Raw genomic sequence first — 23,716 nt, 5'->3', positions numbered from 1 at the left:
AATTGAAGATCAAGCTAAAGATATTTACAAATATGGATTGGCCATATCATTATTGTCTTCACCTGCATCAACCAACCCATCATCCATTTCAATTTCATGCATAGAAATGTGTGCCTCCAACCCCATCCCCTCATTACCATTTTTCATGTTTTGCATGCTTCAAACTAAACCAACTTCACTTCAAAGACAAGAATTCTTTAAAAAGTTCAGATGCTCTGGCTGAGTAATGCATTTTGTATCTAACAATATTAGCAATTCAAAATCTAGGATTTGAATCTACCAATATAGCAAGATGAATGAATGAATGAAGTGAAAGAAATGAAGTTACTTGGAATGGAAGGCATTGCCCATCTTTTAATGCAACTCTTGCAATTGCACAAGATTCTTGAAAAACAGTGCAAATTCAACACATTGGGATGTGTTAGAGAATACTTAGACAAATTAGTGATGGCAAGAATTCAAGAATTAATCAAACAAAAACCTGCAAATATTGATGCTCATGACTACTATTTGTTTATTGCAACTTTGCTACTTGGGCTGTGGTATCTATAAACAGACAAAGCTCACCCATCTCTCATAGGTGTGTGTTTTCAGTCTCTAATTTTACTTAACTTGCAAATTGAGCTATTTCATAAATAGGGCATCAAAAAAAATAGGAAGGCATTGTTTTCCTTTATAACTCCAGCCTTCAAAGCAAGAAGATCACACACATCTCACTCACAAAGAAGAAACATTTTAACAATATATTTCTCCAAACCTAACTCGTAGCAAGTTTTACTTGGTCCAATCCAATGAAAAGACGAGTAAATGTAAGTACGAAGATATCGGCAACATAGATAGATCTAAGTAAACATGGTAAGGACATGGATTCTAAGTTCGGGAAGAAACCTTAGCTAGGGTTCATTCAATATAACCAGCTAAATCCAATTCAAGTATCTAAACTAAAGAATATCTCCAAAAATGCATGTATAGTCTACATTCTACAATGCCTAGTTATTAAAGAACATGCCATGTTCAAGTTCAATCAATGTGGATAAGACATCCTTAAAAACAACCCGGTTGATGTAATTCAGCGCGTCTCTAACGACATTACTAGACCATTTTCGCGCACCATATGCGAACCTCTAGAGCTATATATGGAAGAACTTCTATCTCATAATTTACCATTACTAGTAGTACTTCCAAAAAGTTGAAATCAAGGGTTTCTTCACTAACACAATACTAAAAAACAATGTAAATAAATCACAAGAAACTGAATCCACAATCCCAAATCGCATTGCATACATATAGAAACAAACAAACAAATATGACAACAAAAGAAATGGAAACTCAATAGACATGCAAAGTAGTAGTATTAGTAATATCCGAGATACATCAAATATGCTACTGCCAAAGCCAAATTAGAATCCTAGTAAACAAAATGTGCCCTTTGCAACTGATGTAAATCAAAACATTAGTCAGAAGCATCACCAAAATATGTCCAAACAGTACCACTATCTAAGCACAAAGTGCAACCTACACTCACCTCCACATTCATCATCCTCTTCATTTGCATCAAAAAACACCTCTTCTCCATCCCATTTCCCCCAAATCCTCCACATGAAATAAAACATTGCATTCATCATCAAAACCCCCCCGAACCACCCCCACCGCCGCCGCCTCCTCCTCCTCCCCCGCCCCATCCGAAAAGATCCGCCGAAAACGGATAATTCCCCGGCTGCGCCGCCGCGTTATTCCCCCCTCCCCCGCCGGAATTCAAAAAAGATCCATCCCCACCGCCGCCGCCGCCCGCCGTGACCCCAGACGACTGAGACGCGCTCGGCGCCGCCGCTGCCGCGGCTGCGCCGCCCTCCTCCTCCTCCTCCAAGGGCAGGCGCTCGAACACCGCATTCGCAAACGACGCCGCCATCAGCACCACCGGCCCCGACGCCACGAGCGGCGCCACCACGATCCCCCCAACCACCTGCCCCTGCCCGCCGGAGAGAAAAATCGACAAACCCCCCGCCCCCGGCGGCGCCGGCGGCGGCAGCACCGTGCCCGAAATCGACAGAATCTCAAAACGGCCGTGCAAAGTCACCACCGCCCCCGCCGCCGCAGGCTGCCGGAGAGTCACGTTCGCCACCGTGCCGCCGCCGCTGAGGACGCAGATGCCCCTCCCTCGGCGGCGCGCGTAGTTGCCGACGCTCTCGACGACGTCGTTTCCCGAGGCGACCTCCAGCACGTGCGACCGCAGCGCATTGGGGCTGTCACGTGTCACCACAATCGGCGGCTTCGGCTTGTTCTTCGATCCCGGCGGCCGCCCCCTGGGCCGCCGCCCGCTGCCGCCGGAGCTCGTGGTGGCCCCCGCCTCCAATTCCTTCTCATTTGGGGAGTCTTCCATATCTGAATTAGGGTTTGTTAGAAGCTGATGAACATATCCCTCCATTCTTGCATCTATCTCTCTCTCTAAATTCTAAAAAGATTGAATTTTTTTCTGGTAAATATGGTTTGTACTAATATCTGACAAGAAAAAGATTGAATTTTTTGATATGGATTGAGAGAGAGAGAGGGGGTGGAAATATTATTACTATTGACCAGAATCCAAGAAGTGTGATTGGACATCTACATCTCCATAAATTGAATAAAGTATTATAATAAGAATTTCCAACTACTCAAAAACAGCAAGTTTGAACGCTTTCTTGTAATGATCTTGTGTAAAGATTCAATTTTTACGACTACAACTTGCATAAAAGACCAAGAAAGATTGAGAAAAATTGAAAATAATGAAACCCTTTTGTGAGTTACGTCAAAGAAGGATGAAGTCTGAGGGAAGTAATGTTTCTGAGATGCTTTGCGGTGAAGTGAGAGAATCTAGAGAGAGAGAGATATGGAAATAGTAAATGAACTAATGAAGTAAACAAAGAAAAAGGGAGAAAAGTTGGAGAGGTGTAATATTATTATATAGAGAAGAATGAGAGAATAATTAAAATAGTGGGGATGATAATAATTAGTAATTAGACATGCATGGATTTAAATGTGAGGTATAAAGATAAGTGGAAGAGGTTGGAGATGAGATAGTATTTGGTAGCTTTGCATTGATTTCTAGAGAAAGAGGGGGGAATTGTAAAGCAGACAATTTACTTCTTCACTGCTTTCTACGTGTATTTCTCTATATTTTACTCAACAAATTAATAAATGAATGATGTGATTTCATGTTCTTTGTTCATTGGTGGATGGGTAATTGTAAGAAAATTTTCTCTTATTTGAAAATGAAAGGGTGGCATTGACATGTATGGTGATCATATTTAGAATCTCCCAAATACGTATGTACAACTATAGATATAGTTGTTACGCATCAATGAGGACTTGTAAATCAGTGGAAAGAATTGAATTAATTATAATAAAATCAAATAACACTAATTTAATTATAAATATTCAACCATTTTGAATAACAAAAACTCGTAGCTAGCTAGTCTTGAACCTATTTAAATAAATTATTTACCTTTCCACAATTCCATTACCTATTTAAATAAAGTAAAGTTATTGGGGATTAAAAAATAAAAATGTAGGTGGTGTAGTTGGGTCAAAGAGTCAAAAGGGTAATGTGTCTGCGTCTGTGTCTGGGTTAATTGGAACTTCCCCATTTCAATCTATTCCACTTCTGAATATTAATCTTATCACTTTCCATTTTTTGGATTTTCCCATGCACCATTTAATGCCAATCAATCAACCCATCCATTCAAATAATGTAAGGTACTCCATGTAACAAAATAAAAATAAGTGTCAAATTGTCTCCAATTTCTAGACTCTTCCATTCAAAATTACCTAATTGGAAAAAATCAATCATCTAGCGGTGGAACTCTGTCCCGACTAAGATGACATATTTTTTAGTCGTCACACAATTTTAGTAATTGTTTGGTAATATAGTTAATTAGAAAGATAAATAATAGATATAATTATTACATGGGGAGACAAACAGAATTGAATATTTAATAGAGGGAGAAAAAAGTGGTTGAGTGTATTAATTGAAGAAATAAAGTTACTAAAAATAGAAATGTGTCATCTTGATTGAGAAAAACTAAAAATAAAAGTGTGTCATTTTAGTTGGGACGGAGGGAATAACTTATCTTTAACGTCCATATATAATAATTTCATAGCTTCATATATATAATTTCACTAAACAAATTGTGATGAAATTATAATTGCAAATGAATACAATGTCCATGGTTTTTAGGCTGTTTTTCAGATGCAAGACGCCACAAAATTCATCAATTTTCCAATAATTTATCAAAATAAAAAACTAAACTCCATATAAAATTCATCTTGTGTTGAATGTTGAGTTATGTGAATATATACTACTACTAATATAATGTGTCCAATTTTATTTGATTTAACTTAAATATCAACTTAGTTAGTAAGATATTTTTCATTATAATCCAAGTCAGTGGCGGATCCAGGATCCGGAAACGGAGGGGGCGGAATATATATGCAGATACATCCAAATAATGTAAAAGTTTAATCTACTTATCACAATAAACGTGACTTCTTGATTCCAAAGTGCAAATGAAAGATTACATCCACACACATATAATTATTTATAAATATGAACGACAAAATAAGGTGTTTATAATTAATTTCACCCAAATTGGAAACAAAAAAAAATCAGAAAATGCCCCACAAAATGTCCCCAAACAGTCCCCACCCACACAAATATTGACCACCGCCACACCACCAACCAACCACTATCAAATTAATTTCTTCCCACTAATTTATTAAATTCTCATTTCAGGTGTACCCTCCATCCAAATATATCACTAATTTTTATTTTTATATTATAAATTCACACACGTGTATTTATATTTATATAATAATATATGAGAAGTTGAGAGATGAGGAAATATTTTAAAAAGAGAATAAAAAAATAGGTGTCGATATTCTATTTTTTGCATTATTATTTCAGTTGACATTATCGACCGCAGAATACACTAAGTATTGACTAATATGTAGGCATATAAGATGATACTTCTCATACTAAATAGATTAGATAGACCACTTAAAAAATACTCTCTCTAAAAAAATAAACTAGTTGGCGAGGTATGAATTTTAATGTGTAATTGATAAAGTAAAAAAGAGAGTAAAAAAAATACTCAGTATTAGTGGATTGTGGAGTCCATAGTATTTAAATGTTTAAAATTTTTCATATTTAGAAATTGGTCTGATTTTGATGCAAAAGCGAAAATGATAAAACTGGTCAGGTCTATTATTTGTGGATGGAGATAGTATTATTTAAATCCAACCGTTTTCTTTAAATTAATTAAGACGTAAATAAGCTAATATTAGATACTAATTTATATGCAATTTTTGGTGTCAAATAAGGAAATAGGGCCAAAAAAATGTTGGAAAATTAGTACAAATAATATCACGAATGTTGAAGAATAAACACAAGGAATTGTTTATCGGGAAGTTTTGATACGATGGTAAATGTGTATATATATTTGGAGGTGATGAGGTTTTCATTTGAGCCTAAAATATAATTGTACCACTGTTGAAGACTAATTAACTTTCTTTCAGACATAATACTCAATAAAAAGTTTTATAGAGCAAGAAAGAATAATGGTAGAGATTAAACTATAGATCTTTTTCTTTGTACATTATAAGTTTCACTATTTGGGGGTTCATCAAATGGATTGAATTTGAGTGTAATAACTAATAAATCACATTAAATCGTGTATTAATTAAACTTGAATTATTGTTGTGGCGTTGCATAATTGCTAAACACAATCTAGATGCTTCAATAAATCAATTTGGCACACATTTATACGATTGACTTTAACTCCTTAACCATCACTTCCACGTCAGCTAATTTAAATTATTTTCTAATATAGATCATGATTAATTAAATGAGACATGGAAAATCGACATGCATGCATCTTCCCTATTTCGTGATGGGAGAAAAAAGATTGTTTCTTGATGTGGGAAAAACAGAGGACATCACACTGAAATTTAGCAATTAAAATGGCTATTGAATACTCTATTAATTGTAGCAATTGACCATAATACTATGGAAAAACATTTTTTATTCATCGATGTTGAAAGAGTGGCCGTGTAATTAATTTAGGGAAACATAGACATGATAGCAAATGGGCCCAAATTACGAAATTTGGTGAAGTAGTAAGAAAAAATATGAAGTTTGATTAAATCATGACATGTTCTATAATTTTAAAAATCAGTAAAAAAAAAGAAAATGAAGTTTGGGGTTATTTGCAACAATTCGAAAAACTCTGATTGACCACACGATATATATTGACGATGTCATTCAACCAAGTCATATTTTTTTCTTTATGAACAATTTTAAAGTTTATGATAGAATTATGAGATAGAGCTAGAATTTAACCAAACTTGCATGGTTAGTCTGACAATTTGCCCTATTTAACGCTATATTTAAAGCATTCACAATACGACCAAGCACATAAACTTTAGCGTTTTGTAAAGAATACCAATATAAATGCTAACCATTTAGAAAATGATAGTATGATGAAGAATTTTCCAAATAATTTAGCAACTTGAAATAAGGGATGGGCATACAAGAAGTCAAATATTGATGCAATCATATATCTCCAAATTAACATCTTTAGCCCTACCACACATCCCCACTTGGGCTCAAAAATCCATATATGCCCATTTTGAGATGACATTTGCTACTTTGGTGCTAAAATCTAAGCAAAATTAGTACACAAGCATATCTTATTATTTATTCCTCTAAATATTGTGTGAGGAAGGGAGAGATAACTAATCTACTCCATATGTTTATACAAAAAAATGATTTATATTTTATAATTTTGGCTACATACTATACATCTTCCCCAATCACCCTTGTAAAGCATGATGACTTGATTGCATTGAATCATATGAAGTCAAACCCATTTTATTCATTTAGTGTGTGAACATGGGCATGTGAACACTAATAAGTGCACAAACTATATTTTCTTGCAATCTTCTTTCTTGCCAATGTCAAATATAGTAGGTGGAAACAATGATGAGGGGCACCCACCCACCTAGCTACTAATTTAATCTATGCAATTTTCCATGTATTTAATCACATAATGCATACTAATTCATCATACATATATCTTGATTGATATACTAATTTAGGTTATAGCCTTACTAATAATCTAGCATGAAACTATAATGTAATTTGACTAATTCTTTTTGTAAAGAGATAATTGTCATTGAAATTTGGTTGAATTTTAGTCAGTTCCATAACATTTGAAAACAAAATAGTATTAAATCAGAGTTTCAATATTTCTCAATTCTCCTATACATGTGAAAAATAAGTAAAGAGTTTCAATATTTCTCAATGCATTTGATCTAATCATACTTTTAATAGTTTTTCAATTGATGACAATAATAACTCAATCTTTCAAGGATCAATTTATGTTCATCCACCTCGACACAAGAACATGGAACCATGAGAATTCCTTTATGTTCTGCCTAAAATTGTTGCTACATCTAGTGGTTTATAATAGGTAAAAAGAATCCTATTTTTCTATTTCTTCGAAAGATACTACTCCCTCCGTCCCTAAAAATTTGGCACCATTTGACCCGGTACGGGTATTAAGAAATGCAATAGAAAGTGAGTTGGAAAAGTTAGTGGAATGTGAGTTCTACTTTTAAATTTTAGTTTTAAAATAAAATGAGGGGAATGAGCTAGTGGAATGTCGGGTCTACTATAAAAAATGGTAAAAATGAAATGTGACAAATTTCTAGGGACGGGGGAGTACTATTTTATATTTAAACACACAAAACAAATTAACACATCGAGGGGGCCACATCAAGCAAAAGTTTGATTAAGGTCTATAAACAATTAAACACCAATTATTGTCCTGCTTAAAGAAATCAAAAGAGAGTTCAAAGTTGTTAAGAGCTTTTTAGTAGTGCATAATAGAAAATTACTATCTAAACAACTCTTTTGCATAAGGGGCCAAAAGAAGAAAAAAATAGTCATATGTTGTGGCATAATTTTATTTAATCAGTGATGCTAACTAGTATGGGAAGTAACCCTTTTTCTTTAATCAATTTAATAAAAACATTGTTACAATTCCTATAATATCACTTTCTGTAATATCTACTAAAATGAAAAATAAGACAATGAGCATATAATAGTTGAAATAAAGAGATAATGTGACCATATATTGGCTATCAACAAGAGTCATCATATATTCATCAAGTCGACAAGAAATAGTCAAATTGCACAATCAATGTATCTCAATTGGTCAACAGGTTGAAACAATTATGTTTTTGCAAATTCAAGCAAATGAATTCTTCATTCAACAAACATGTCCAACAACTCAGCAGCAAAATTTGAAAATAATTTTTACCTAAAATGTTTTCATGGAAACACAAAAGAAGACTGTAAAAAAAGATGCAAAAGAAAAGCATAACATGATATAAGTCAAAGAGACCCTCCACCAACTGCATTTTTTTCTCAACCTGTACAGGTTAAATACACAAGCATACAAAAATAGAATTTTACAAAATGTATGTAAAGACCATGACCATCGACATTCAATGTTCCATGATTTAGACTGCTTACAGAACTCTAGATTTTGTCACGATGAATTATGTAAAGAGGACTATGTGGTGAATCACTGGATGCAGTACTGTGAAATACTGGTTGATTTCTATCGCTTTTGGCTGCAATCGTAGCCATTTCTAGCCTAAATGGGGATAAGTTAAAGGCCAAGTAACTTAAATGAGATAATGTCATTGAGATGCTTCGGAAGAAAAATCAGGTGTGACAATGTTCGAAACAACATAGAGCATGCCACACAGAGGAAATTATCTTGAAAGCTGCAAACCATAATCTCTTGTCCTTGTTAAGAGTTAGGGGGATGTTTATCTCATAAAGTGATGACTCACTCTCGTTATTTATGGACTCTGGTATAAAATATCTAGAGGCATAATTTATAACTGAATCCCAATCTTAAGATGTTGGCGAAGAATAGCTTCAATTCGGGTTCTAGAGATTTTCAAGCCTTGAGTCAAATTGGTGCAATTGCTGCCAACTTGGATCATGATGTTTTAGGGAAGCATGCGTGGAAATCAATGTAATTACAAGAAAATATGAGTTTTGGTATATATGAAAATCGACTACTACGTTGCACAATTTGAAGCCTTTGCAATAAGAACACATTATACAGATAATTTATTTACTGGCAAAATCTTATGCATGTGTGGAATCATTATCATCCTGAAGAGTTGCAAGCTGCTTAATGAAATAACAATATTTAAAACTACAACTATTAGCAAACGCCAAAGCAAGCAATTCTCTACTCAAGATAACACTATCGAATAAATGATGGTCAAATAAGATTCTAAAATAGATGAATCGTCAACGTGTTTATATGTTTAACATTATAACATAGAAAAAAAAACAATGGCTAAAATATCCCTTGAGAATTTTGGTCAAGCAATTGAATTGTTTTATAGCATGCTCGGCAGTTCTTGATTTTTTGTTTCACCGTCACTATTGCATCAGATTATAAGACATACACATCAATAAGTCAGATTTTTAGCAATTACGCGTTCAAATATAAAATCAATCTTACTTAGGAAGCTCTGTGGAGTCGTCATATTATAAAACCACAGTTCCAACTTCCATGTGTTTTCCCCGAATTCCCAATTCTTGATAATCTCATATTCACTCATATGATATAGACTCTAAACTTCTTCTTCCACTAAAACTATCTAAACGAATAAACCAATAACCGTTCGAGTATTCATCACCAACTATCAATCACAATGACCAGAAACGAGTCCGATTCGAACAATTCTACAACAAAATGAAGAGTGCAGACATCTCAGATGGAGTACAAACAACAAAACTTCAAGCCAGAAATTCTTTGATCATTTATTCAAAATTCGGACTCTGGATACACAAAAAAACACCTAGTCCAGCTATCTTCATAGTATACACACATGTATAATTAGTAAAGACGAAACTATCACAACACAAAAAATTTCAGATCATTCAAGGCTTTCAAGCTAATTAAACTTACTAACCATCTCGATCTTCCAATAACTTCACTCAGATTTTTTAACTCCACTCTTGTTCCCGTAAATCAATCCGGTTTCCTGCAAATTCATCAATTTTCCCAAAATTGAACATTTTCCCAATTCAATCAAAATCAAAAGCTCCTCCAAAAATGCAAAATTCAGTACTATACTAACCTGAGGATCTGGAATTGGTTTCCGCTTCTCAATATACCGGTAAGAATCTGACGCCGCCGCCAACGCAGCTCGTTCCTGCAAATTCGAAACAAATCGATCACTCGAAAAATTAGGGGAAAATGGACAAATTAAACACAAATACGATTGCGTTTCTACCTCTTGCTCTCTTTTGAGCTGCTGCGACGGCCGAACCCAGAGGAAATAAGCTAGGGTTCCAGCGACGGCCCACGACGCTAAACTGCTGCCGCCTCTGAGGCCGCCCATAGAATTTCCAACAAAGGACCTCGCGTTACCGATTGCTCTCCTCCAACCGCCCGACATCTGCGAGGATTTTTTCCCTTCAAATTTTGTTTCGGTTCCAAAAATCTCTCACTCACTGATTTGGAATTGGGGATTTCTTGCTATTCAGTTCAGTGGCGATTTGCAGAGGAGGCGGAATCTAGTGTGACAGGTGTATCTCTGGGACCATGTGGACTCAGGTGTGGCGTGACATAATTGGTCCACGTCGTTAAAGCGAAGATGCCAAAATATATAGGCGACGTGTCACAATTATGACTGCATAATTACTAAATGGGCCTCAGTTTTTTAGAGTCGGCCCAATACGAAGCCATGTAGGAATTTGTTTGGCCCAAATTTTCTCATCAATCTAATGAATTAAATTTTGTAAAACCATTTCTCATAAATGCCCAGTTATTAGCTTAAAGTGTCTTTGAAGATTAATTTAATATTTAATTATAACTTTATACTAACTTCTTTATAGTTTTTACATTAGTTTCAATCATAATCTCTATTTATGGCTATGGGTGTATTTTATTTTATTTTATTTTATTTTGAGGCAAGCATATTGCAAAACTGCATAGTCAGTGAATATATATGGGCCCAGTGGAATGAAATTTGCATTGATAATAAGCTCAAATTGGATTGCAATTTTATTTGACTGATTTTCCAAGACATTATTCATACCTACTTTAAACAAAAGACACAATTCATATTGAATATACGCATTTTTTAGCTATCCCCAAGAGGGAAATTTCATAATATAAGTCTCAATCAGCTGACCTTTCAAAATATGGGATCGAGACACACGAATTTTTTCAAAATAAAGATTTTTGGCTTTTCCTCTTTTTATTTTCTTATTATTTTCCTCACCAAGTATACGAATGGACTGAACTACATAATATCTATATTTAATAAATCAGTAGTGGGTTAGAAAATTTTATTTAATAATTCGAACACTATGATATCTTTGCACACACTAACACCATGTTATTTTATTTTATTTACTAAGACCCCCAAACTTCAATTCAATCTTTGTCGGAGTCTCAACACCCAACCCTATGGATTTCACATTCGATAAAAAAAATGTAATATGGTCCAAACTCCAAAGTAGTAACCAATTTTCCCCTTTCCATTAGTATTTTATTACTAAGGTAAAACATCAATGAAAAAATTCTTACGATTTTTCCATAACTTTGTTTCTTAAATAGTTAAATATGAATCAAATTAAAAATAGGTAAAACACTTTAATAAGTATATTTTAAATTATTACCTACTTATGAAATATATGTGAATTACTAATTATGATGAATTACAAATAGACAACCTAATTTGTATGGCCCAAGACTCAAGTTCGATATAATCAATGTGCAACCACACAAAATCTAACTGGCCCACAACCACAAACAATTCACATGCAAAAAATGAAACAAGAAACTATGTGTTGAGACAACTAAAACAACATGATGTTTATGTTGGTGGACCTTAGTCCAGAATATTTCACATGAGTGACAGTCTTGAAACTTGGGACAACTTGAAATTGTGCCACTTCACTAAATTCATAAGTACATAGTTAGATACTTGGACAATTATTGATATTAGGTCTCAAATAAAAATGATATGGACTAAAACTCCTAGCTTCAAATATAGAGTAAGACTTTGATTTGCTCTAACTTTTTTACACGATTGTCATTTTTCATTGAAATAATAACATAGCACAATATTATAACAAGAACTCTATGGATTGTAAGAATTTGCTACTATTAATTTTGTTAAATGTAACATGTACCAATGTAAGTACTATATGGTTATTCGGATTACAATCAAATCAAACAACATTACAAATAAGATATCGAACAATAAGGTCATAACAACAAAGACATAATCAAGTCACCCCACGCATACTCGGCTATCAGCGGCAAGCAAACAAATAACACTTCAGTTGATTGCATTTTTCGTGGATTATCTGAAACTTGTTCGCCCTCATCCATGCGCTTTGGCAAGAGCATGTAGGCTTGGATCCACTTTTATTCATTTTTTACTCTCTGTTCTTCCGCAAGAGCACAACACTCACATCCATGCTCTTCCGCAAGAGCATGCTCTAGGGTCCCACCATTCCATTATTTAATTTAAATACTTCAATGGGAGTATTTATAGATGAAATTATGAATTTTGGGGTAAAAATAATGAAAAATAGATTAAAAGTATGAAAAAATGGATATTTTATTAGAAAGTGGGAAAATAATTTTTTTTATTAAATATGAATTTTTCAGATTTTTACTAATTTTTTAAAAATAATAATAAAAAATGATAAACCAACGGCCAATCAGAGCGTGCCACGTCGGCTGCTCGTGCTCTTACCGTTGGCACGGACGTGCTCTATGCATCGAGCAAGGCCGTGCCGTCGGTAAGAGCACAGCGGTGAGCAGGGATCTGCTCTTGCCGACGGCACGGACGCGTCCTTGCGCAAGAACATCGATGAGGATGGTCTAATGTGTTTCAAATTGTTTATCATTTGTGTGGACAAAGGCTATTTTTGGATATCATCTTGAGACACAAAATAACGTGTTTCTTCTCCACCTCTCAAATAGGCAGTCATTCGAAACTTTGGTAGACACGATACATGATTATGATAAGAGTAGTACCATTGACTAGTGGTTTTCTAGTTCTTCCTTGCAAACAACATATGCTCAATGGTTTTTGGTTCTTTCATGGAAAAAAAAACAAACATATCATCTTTCTTCAGTATTGAGTCTTTCTAGTAGAATAAATTAAACTTCCATACTTCTAGTGGGGCCAAATTTTCTTTAACTACAACTATTAAACTTCACATGCATCTTAAACCATTTTAAGTAAATAGGTCACATCCTCCACCGAACTATGTGGAACTTACCACTTTTCTTGCTTTCATTCTTCAATTATTTCATCCGAAGTCATGATTTGAATGAAATTTCAATGTCTCAAATATACATCAATCACACGATATGTCACAATTGAGACCCTACCACTTAATCAAAAGTCCAATGAGTCACAACATAATTACAAAACATGCTTCAAACTTTATGTCCACATTCAATGATCTGGATTCTAGACATCAAAGAAGAAACAAAAGAAGAAGATGAAAGAAAGATTGCACTACAAACATATAAGCCTCCATTACTGCCAACGGCAAAGCTTCGATTCACTGAGAAAAAAACACGAAGACGGGGGGCGGGAACGAGGAGAAAGGATAATCCGCAAGACTTGCTGGCCCCATCAGGCAAGTCGAGTCCCATTCCATAAAGTTGCACGCCCGTGATCGACCAGTCTCTCCTGGCACGTCATGATTGTAAACTCCCACCCACCCCCTCTATGTCGACACCACCAACAGTTTCAGGACCCAATCTTCGCGATGTCCCTGCTTGATCGGTTGTATTTCATGTGGCTCTTGACGAGCTGGCCAGCTGAAATGGCAGACATTAGTGAGAGCTCTCCTGCCAAGACAGCGCCAGCGACAATGGTGGCCAGGAGCCGGGCATTTGATCCGGGAGACTCTTTATTTGCGCCCTTTACACCAAGAAGGTTTAGGCAAGCAGATTGCGATGCAAGTTGAGTTCCTCCCCCGACAGTTCCAACCTATAACACGCCACACGGTCACAGTTGCTTTCAGAACCCTCAAAACTATGATATACCTAGTTAGCAATATATGATGCATAGTAAGATCTCGTATACCTCAATGGATGGCATTGTCACTGAAATATGAAGATCCTTGCCGCCATTGATAGCCTCCATCATAGTAATGCAGTGGGAACTTTCAATGTTTTGAGCCGGGTCCTGCCCAGTGGCGATGAATACTGCAGAGACTATGTTTGCAGCATGTGCGTTGAAGCCACCAAGAGCGCCAGCAACAGCAGAACCGGTGAGGTTCTTGAGCATGTTGAGCTCGACAAGGGAGGGTACAGTTGTTTTCAGTACCTTCGACACCACATCACCGGTGATGACAGCCTCACATACAACTGATTTACCACGCCCTTCGATCCAGTTGACTGCAGATGGTTTTTTGTCAGAACAGTAATTTCCTGCACCGAGCAAGGCAAATTAAACTCAGGTATAACGCAAAAAGGGCAGTGCCAATGAAAAATATGATCCCCCCGAAAAAGCATACAGCCAACACAATGAAACAATATGACAAGCACAGACTGAAAGTCTAAAATACGACAACAGTAGTTCGTTTGAGGTAGCCATAGATGAATAATGAAACAAAGCTATTGCTCATTGGATAGCACACTTACCAGAAATACCAATGACATCCATATCTGGGAAATCATTCTGGAGGAAGTCCAAAACATTTTGAACCCCTTTCGAAACCATGTTCATTCCCATGGCATCACCCGTGCTGCAACTGAATCTTATGTACAGATTCTTCCCAGCAATTGCACATTGAATGTTTTGGAGCCTCGCAAATCTACTCGATCTGTCCATAGAGGATACACATTGTCATTATAAGAACCTTCAAATTGATCTTAAAAACTCTAAGTATCATGAAATTTATCCTGCAGGCTAAATTCATCCATGTAAAGATAAAGAGTTAAATTAGGCTGTTTCTCAAAATCCCCAATCCTCATCTTGAAACACTTTTTCAATCCACATCAAAATTAAAAAAACCCTAATTTAGAAGATGCAAGCTCAAACACCAAACATCAAACACATCAGAATAGCTTTAATTCCTAATGAAATTGACAATCTGTCTGTTTCTGAAATTGACATGAAATTTCAGATGCCCTAATTTTCATTAGATGCAACATCAAACACCAATCACATCAAAATTGCTGATAGAGTGTTAGTTCCATACTTGAGTCAATTTCAACCAATTAATAAAGGAAAAACACAAGAGCTCACATAACATCTGCATTCCAACTTTATCTCAGCAACATGAAGACAAAAAAAAGAGGCAAAAACTGAAATCCTCACTTACTTATTGAAAACGACCGACAGCGCATCAAAATGGAGAGGATCTTCGAGGAAGAACTTCAGCTCCGCCGCTCTCTTCGCCGACGAGAACCTCACCACCGGAGCTCTAGTCATCGCGTCCCGCAGCAGCACGCACGTCGCGCCTCCGGAGGCGTAGATCGCCTTGCATCCCCTGTTCGTGCTCGCAACGAGGCACCCCTCCGTCGTCGCCATCGGCACCGAGTACTCACCGCCGTTCAGCAGCAGCGGCCCCGCGATCCCCACCGGAATCTGCACGTATCCCACCGGCATCTCGCAGCATTGCCCTAGAATCGAGTCGTAATCGAATCCTTCCACGGGCAAACCTTCCAATCCCCTCCCCACCAGCCTCTGCACCGCCTCCCGCCGTATCCTCGCCGCCCTAAGGCAGTCCCCTAGCCTCGATTCAAGCGAATGCAAGGGGATTTCACCGGAAACGACGCCGTCTACGATTTCCTCATCTCCCTGCGGAAGCTCCACCGCCGCAATCGGCTTCCGATCCTCGTGGAGGATGAACTGCTGGTGCTCCTCAGGCTTCGAGATGAAGGATTGCACGAAGTCGATTCCGAAGAAGCATAAGAGGTAAATGAAGGACGCGATTAGGCAGAGGATCGCGGCGATCTCGGAGAAGGTGAGGATATGCAGCGGCGTGGAATTGCGGATCTTATCGCCCCAGCGGAGGAGGAGGAAGTAGGCGACGGAGAAGAAGAGCGTGAAGAAGATTCCGTTGGTGAGATAGAGGGGTAATGGTAGGGCATCGGAGGCTTTTGGGGACGAGGGGTGGTGATCGACGGAGGATGATTTGGAGGCCGATTGCAGCGGAGGAGGAGGTTGGGAAGGCTTTGCTGGCCTCCGGCGGATGTCCATGAGTAGCGCGGCGGAGACGGAGATGGCGGCGGCGGAGAGAGAAGGGAGGGAAGCAGCGATGATTTCGGAGGGTTGGTTTCTTTATAGTGAAGATTTAACAAATATTCAAAATTTTAACTGAAATTGTCTTTACTCGTCTTTTGCTTTAGGCCATCCACAATAGGAATAGCCCAGCAATAGCCCAGCCATAGCCCAGCCACTGCCACATCAGCAGCACTAAAAATCCTCCTGCCACATCATCAAAATAAGCAAATAGCCCAGCAATAGCCCAGCCATAGCCTAGCCACTAATATCCACATCACTATTAACAAATATATACAAAATGAAATAATTAACAATCACACAATATGCGAAATTTAATTTACGAGACATATACGGGAAAAGTTTAATAATACTATTAAAATTTAAAAAAGTACAATAATTTAAAAAGTACATTAATTAAAAAAAATATAATAATAAAAAAAATACATAAATTTTTAAAAAAAGTACAATAATAAAAAAATACAATAAGATAGAGAGAATACTCGTTAAAACAAGTGGTGCGAATGAAAATGACGAACAAAGCGCGTATGTATAGTGTTTCGAAATTTTTTTTTATTTTTTCGCGCTAAGCGGTGCGCTGGGCGATCCGGGCGCTGCAATAGCGCCGAACGGACCGTCCACCGCACCGCCCAGCGCCACGCGACCGCCCAGCGCTGCGCGATTTCTCTCTCCAATCGCCCGCTGGGCGGCTGCAATAGATCGCCCAGCGAACCGCCCAGCGCCGGCGCTCGACTGGGCGGTCGCTGGGCGCCTATTTTGGATGGCGTTACTACATAAGATAATAACAGTATTGATTAGTGAGTTAATTGATGAACATAAAATAATAAAGAGAGGAAAATTGTGTTTCTTTTTTGAAAACTTATCAATCTCAATTAAGGTAAAAAAAGGTATTTCCTACTTCCAAACTGAGTTGGATCGTATTTATAATTGGATGAGATGTAACAAATAAATAGACAATATCAACATTAATTTCTATTCATTCTAAAAAAAACGTCTACTTGATTAATTCGCTATGAGTATCTGCAGCAATAATTCTAAAGTCATTTTCATTAAATATTTGTATTATAAAAATTATACAGTGTTTAATGATAAATTGGAAATATTGCAAGAACTAATTAAATGCGAATAGGCATGCTTACATATATTTCACTCACACCTACTTTTTAAAACCTATTTTAGAAAAAAAAAACACTTTTGAAGTTTTAGTAGCCTCCTTTTGTTGCGTGGGATTAACTTTGGCAGTTTTCATTTTCAGAAATATATCATTTTTGTTGCATTGGCATCTTTAATCATACAAATTGCATACTACTTAATTTATCAAGTTTTGTCCAATCAATTTCATTTAATTTGTCAATTTCACATTTAATTGAATTTGTGGAATTAAAGATTATTGAATATATATAGAGGGAAATATTCAAAATAAAGTTTACTTATTAGTAAAAATTAATAAGCTATTTTCAATTAGTAAACAATGAATATTTATGACTGTTACATCTTTGACGGTGGATGAATGCAGACCAATGTCCAAATCTTGGAGAAGTAATTTTTTTTTCAGTATAGTTATTTACTATGAATATAATTACTTTACTACATATTATCCTATTCTCATAACAACATGATTTTTATGTAAGAGAGATAGAAATTTCACACATCATATGCGAACACATTATTATTGTGATTGTTGTTGTTATAACTGTTTTTTTCCCCTTGTATCATAAAAAATTATGATCACGTAATTTGTAAATTGAATGAACTTTGTCACGGTTTAATGTATAATAAAATATGAAAATGACCATTTGGAGACAATAAAAGAGAAATGAAATTAAAAATAAAAGTGACACACACTTGCATAAACTAAACGATAATGATATCGATACAGAGATACTTGTGAATGGTGTACTCACATTTTTTTACAATCATTTAAGTAAACTTTTCTTTCTTAATATATTTAAAAATTCAAAAACACTTATAGACTTTAGCTTATAGAATCCAAAGTTTATGTATTACTACTATTAGAATTTACTTTTTATTCAAAATTTGTATAATTATTAAGTATCAGAAAAAGAAAAACTCAACAATAATTTCGATTTTCGCAATATGATATTTTGAATGAAGGTAGTCAATTAAATTTTATAAATGATTTATGATATATATATATATATATATATTAAACATAAAATATAATTATATAAAAAATAAACTAAAGGCATTATAGCAAAGACTGTACGCCAAAAAAAATCTCAATAATTAATTTGTCATCTTCAATTTGGACATTGGCCTGATTTTTTTATGACTAACTATTAACGCCATATTTGAAAACTCTATACTTGACTTGAACATCAATATATAAAAATTTATAGTATATAGCTAAAAAGCCTAAAATAAATATAATACACTCAATATAACATCATCATCGTCATGTTTAGATACCTACTGGTGGTCCAATTTCAAAAAAAAATTACTACTATAGTTTTGAACAAATCATAAACTATATGTAGTAATATATACTCAATAATGTGGTCCAATTTTAATTAGTACATAAACACACATATTTTACCTTATACGAACATATGCATATATATATATATATATATATATATATATATATATATATATATAATCCAAAGAACGATGTTACAGATTTATATATTTTTTGCAATAATGTTGTACTAAATGTAATTGACACCATAACATTGTACTATTATTTGTATACTTCTATTCATGATTTAGCAAATTAATTTTATTTAATTATAGATAAATGTTTTCTTCCAATACACAATTCTCTATAGTTTTATTTTTGTTTTGGATAATAATGCATATTTTCAGTACATACTGTCCTTATCTTTTTTGTTGTCGTTATGTAAATAGATTATGGTGGTAGGTAAGATGTCACAAATCTTATCTTTAAGTAAATAATTTTACACATTACTATTACTAATATGCTACAATCCACGTATCATATTTATAATGGACTCGTTTTAGATTTTTTGTTGTAGAAAAATAATTATTAGATTCCAATATTTGAATAACTCGATAGTTTAAAGTAAAATCACACAATGTATTATTCCTAGTAAGCTATGTTTGACGAAGAATACAAGCAATTATCCATTGTAAATTTGGATTATATAAAATATTTTGAAACCCCTTGTTATACCGACGATGAATTCAATACTAATTTTCTAATTATTTTATTTTTTAATTATGATGCAACAAAAGTATAGTGCAGCAAAATTTACCTCCGAAGGACTACCATCTTAAAGAAAATCGAGACCATATATTGAAATTAAATTTCTAGAAGCCACACTAGGAAGGGAATTGGGAAATTACATTTAATTAAATAACAAAATGATAGTGTGTGTGACCAAAAATGAAGTTTGTTTGATAACTAATTTATAGACACAAATTTGCATAATAATTGGACAGTTGGAGGCTTCTCGAGTTTTCTTAGCACCATGGATAAAGTCAGTTGGAATGTGGAGTAATTAATAAAACAAAAAATTATTTTAATAATTTAATCATGGAAAGTTGATGCAATTATTACATAATATAATTGTTTTCAATAGTTTAGGACCACCTAAATTTTAATTAACTATTTATAGGGTTTCTTGTGTCAGTTTGATCCATCGATGATACTCGACAAAATTTATAGTTATTTTTTGTCTTAGTATTAGTAAATTATCTTTGTTTTTTTTTGTTCCATATTCAAGGTATTTATGCCCAAAATTTATAAATTGATGATTACACATACAATTATTACTTTTAATTTTCTATATTTATATGATTAATTAATACCGTGTAAGGTTTTGTACTTGAGAAGTATTTACATAAAATTGTCGAAATTTGTGGAAATCATAGATTATGATTAATAGAGGAAAAAACATATTATCGGAAAGGCATAAAATTCCTAAAAAAGTTTAGCGTTAAATGTGGCAATTATTGGGCTTCAAAACAGTCACTTATGAATACATTTTAATCCATATGGGCCAAATAGCCCAACTCTAGGAAAAAATATTGCCAATATTCATAATTTAGTTTTTTTCCCATTCACAATAATTAGTCAGTTTATATCTAGATAATATGCTCCAACGGAATTCTCCTTCTTACATTTTTCTCTCTATTTTTTTTTCTAATTCTTTTTTGATAATTATCAAGGTTGTCTAGTGGCGGTTCCAATAACTAATCCCCGATCTAATTTATAGGCACCTCAATGGGGTAGGACAGATGACCCAAAGATTTAAAACTAAATGAAAGTAAAGACCCATCTCCTCAAAAAAATTGTTCTATTTGTGAACGACACAAAAATAATTTTGATAAACATATTAAAATGAAAAAATAAACAATGTAGCAGACTAAGAAATAAAACTAAATGAATTGATTTTTACTATAAATAAAAATACATTAATTATAATAGAATAACAATGATAGAAACAAAATTAAAGATGAAAAGAGTTACAATATTTTCAATAATAAAAACCCTTTCCGTCCACGATAGGAGTCCGTTTTTCTATTTTAGTCCGTCTGCGAATATGAGTTCCAATTTATTTTTACTATAATTGATAGGGCCATATATTCAGCTAAATCATTCTACTAACATTTTATTTAAAATTAATATAGTAAATATACACGCGGAATCTATATTCTAATCTTTCTTAACATTTTAAAATTCGTGTTATTAAGAAAAGACTCCTAAAGGTAGAGAATTTCGAATGAATTACGCAATTCATTAAATAATTATTTAGCGGCGGTGCTACTATATATAAATCCTGCATAAATATCACCGGCGACCGACAACAAAAATGGCGGAGAAAGATAAGACTGTTTGTGTCACCGGCGCCGGCGGCTTCGTAGGTTCATGGCTCGTTAAACTCCTTCTCTCTAAAGGCTACACTGTTCATGGCACCCTCCGAAATCCCGGTACTTCTCTCTCTATATATGTACTTTTTTTTGCTACAATTCTCTTTGTTGCTAACATTGATTCAATGATTTATTCTGTTAATCGACTATTATAATAATTACTATTTGGTTCAGTGAAGTTACGGATTGAATTCTGAAATTTAGGATATATTTAGCTGAGCGAATTTCAATTATTATGCACCGTAGTCCGTAGATATAGCCAAATGAAATAATTTGATGATTGAAACATAAAAAGGTTGAATCAGTCCTGATTTGCTAGTTGTGTATGAAATTTGCCACTTGATGAAATAAACCCCCAAAATTGACACGTTTGGCTTAGAGGAATTTGTTTTATTTATTGATTTATGTGATAGCTTTGATAGAAGTAGGCTATTTCACTGTTTACTTTGATGTATTTGATAATTTTGAGTTGGTGTGATCTTTTGATCCTTCAAATGCTCAATCATTCCTGTATTAACATTGGCTTTCTTCGTGTAACGTTGCAGGGGATGAGAAATACGCGTATTTGAGGAAACTCGACAATGCAGCGGAAAAGCTGAAGTTCTTTAAGGCAGATTTGCTTGATTTCGACTCCATTCTTGCAGCGGTTAAAGGATGTGTCGGGGTTTTCCACGTGGCCTGCCCCGTCCCACCGAGCTCCGTTCCAAATCCAGAGGTCCCTCACTCGATAGGACAGATAGATAGAAATAATTCGGGCTAATGTATTATTTTTAGAAATGTATAATGTGTTGCATAATTTTATGTAGGTGGAATTAGTTCAGCCAGCACTCAATGGCACTCTCAATGTCCTAAAAGCATGCTCCGAAGCAAAAATCGGGCGTGTTGTGGTTGTATCTTCGATTTCTGCAGTTCTAATGATCCCAGATTGGCCCCAGGATCGGGTGATGGATGAGGATTGTTGGTCGGATAAGGAGCACTGCATGAAGACTAATGTAATCTTAACATAGAACTCCGCCCGGCCTCAAATGATTTTGTTGCAATTTCACTGACTTGATTTCTTGATGATCTCTGTGACAGAACTGGTATACCTATTCGAAAACAGTGGCTGAAGCCGAGGCTTGGGAATACGCAAAGAAGAGCGGGCTTAGTGTTGTCACAGTATGTCCAAGCCTCGTGCTGGGGCCGTTGCTGCAGGAGACTGCAAATGCCAGCAGTTTGGTTCTTATTAAGCTTTTGAAAGGTGCAGATTCAATTCTGTCTATTTGTTTTTCCTAAAACATCACCACTTTTGCACCTTATATATTGCTCTTCTAATAAATGGATATTACTTTATGCTATGCACTTCATTCATGATGATGTTCGAAACTATGATCTAGAAATTGGTAATCTTTTTGTCATTTTCTCGTTTCACAACACTCCTAGCGACATTTTCTTAGTCACACTTACTTCTATCCCGTTTCGTTGGAGCACAATTGCTTAGGAAATTGTTGATTATGAGGGATATGGCTCATGAATATTTTCACTTGATTGTGATGGAACGGCCCAAATTGGAAATTCGGATGGAGGGAGTATCATATACAGTATGATGTAGTATTTGATCTAGGTTCTCTCTTAGGGAAGCATACAATTGAATTCTTGAATTGTTTGTAGTAATGACCACTGATATACCACGAGTTTAGGTCTCGTTACCCGGTCATAACATGAAGTGCCTTCCCCTTGTTTCAGAATGCTATAAAGAAATTGAAAACAACCTTCGGAAGCTAGTAGATGTGCGTGATGTGGCCGAGGCCTTAATACTAGTCTACGAGAAGCCCGGAGCTGAGGGCAGATACATATGCTTGGGTCACTTGATCACGAATTTGGAATTAGTGGATATGCTCAAGACATTTTATCCCAACTACGACTATCCACAAGGGTAATTATCTTTCTTCGACTTCAATATCTTCGTGTAACAAGAAGGTTCTTATTCGAACGTCTCCCTATATAACACTGCAGCTTCAAAGATGGGAAAGATCAGCTGAAAATCAGTTCAGAGAAGCTGCAAAAACTGGGTTGGAAACCTAGGCCATTGAAAGAAACTATTGTGGACTCTGTTGAGAGTTACAAAAAGTTTGGCATCCTTTGGGCATGAAGTGCACCTTATGCTTCAATCGTTGTACCTAAGAACCTTTGCATGTTCATCTCATGGATATTTGCAGTTTCTTATTTTACTCCTCTTTAAAAGTTTAGAATTATGTAACTGGGTTTTGATGAAGAATGTGATATTTTACGGCTAACCTTTCTATAACTTATTTTTAGCAACACTTGAAAATTTTATAATACGGCATTTGAAATGAAGTTGTGTTACTAAATGAAAGAATTATTTATTGAATTATGATTTAATTGAAAAAGAATTAAATTGAGAACTAGAAGAAGACCATGAAAAGTGAGATGAAATCATTCTTTTGCTATTTATAAGTGTCGAAAGTGAAAAGAGAAAAGAATGTTGTTTCACTGCTAT

The 23,716-nt window shown here is 35.1% G+C and overlaps 4 protein-coding genes across 4 annotated transcripts; 1 reads left to right on the top strand and 3 right to left on the bottom strand.

Annotated features, from left to right (window-relative positions):
- Window positions 1–1,307: 1,307 nt before the first annotated feature.
- On the bottom strand, window positions 1,308–3,011 carry LOC121801810 (AT-hook motif nuclear-localized protein 25-like). The gene has a single exon (XM_042201229.1). The coding sequence runs from the start codon at window positions 2,423–2,425 to the stop codon at window positions 1,625–1,627; it is 801 nt and encodes a 266-aa protein (XP_042057163.1). The 5' UTR covers window positions 2,426–3,011; the 3' UTR covers window positions 1,308–1,624.
- Window positions 3,012–9,864: 6,853 nt separating this feature from the next.
- On the bottom strand, window positions 9,865–10,631 carry LOC121801801. The gene is made up of 3 exons (XM_042201217.1): window positions 10,366–10,631; window positions 10,210–10,284; window positions 9,865–10,113 (listed from the first exon to the last, which is right to left on the bottom strand). Exons 1-3 carry the CDS (start codon window positions 10,528–10,530, stop codon window positions 10,063–10,065), a joined length of 291 nt encoding a protein of 96 aa, XP_042057151.1. The 5' UTR covers window positions 10,531–10,631; the 3' UTR covers window positions 9,865–10,062.
- A 2,839-nt stretch (window positions 10,632–13,470) lies between these two features.
- LOC121755257 (3-hydroxy-3-methylglutaryl coenzyme A reductase 1-like) lies at window positions 13,471–16,411 on the bottom strand. Its single transcript, XM_042150537.1, has 4 exons — window positions 15,440–16,411; window positions 14,757–14,938; window positions 14,197–14,543; window positions 13,471–14,100 (listed from the first exon to the last, which is right to left on the bottom strand). The coding sequence occupies exons 1-4, from the start codon at window positions 16,318–16,320 to the stop codon at window positions 13,858–13,860; spliced, it is 1,653 nt and encodes a 550-aa protein (XP_042006471.1). The 5' UTR covers window positions 16,321–16,411; the 3' UTR covers window positions 13,471–13,857.
- Window positions 16,412–21,064: 4,653 nt separating this feature from the next.
- LOC121801793 (cinnamoyl-CoA reductase 1-like) lies at window positions 21,065–23,492 on the top strand. The gene is made up of 6 exons (XM_042201205.1): window positions 21,065–21,276; window positions 21,762–21,931; window positions 22,023–22,208; window positions 22,294–22,456; window positions 22,942–23,131; window positions 23,212–23,492. Exons 1-6 carry the CDS (start codon window positions 21,159–21,161, stop codon window positions 23,345–23,347), a joined length of 963 nt encoding a protein of 320 aa, XP_042057139.1. The 5' UTR covers window positions 21,065–21,158; the 3' UTR covers window positions 23,348–23,492.
- The last annotated feature ends 224 nt before the right edge of the window (window positions 23,493–23,716 follow it).

Source organism: Salvia splendens, chromosome 1, assembly GCF_004379255.2.
Source record: "Salvia splendens isolate huo1 chromosome 1, SspV2, whole genome shotgun sequence".
NCBI lineage: Eukaryota > Viridiplantae > Streptophyta > Magnoliopsida > Lamiales > Lamiaceae > Salvia > Salvia splendens.
The sequence above is the reverse complement of the archived record's forward strand: the minus strand, read 5'-3'. Positions and strand labels throughout refer to the sequence as shown.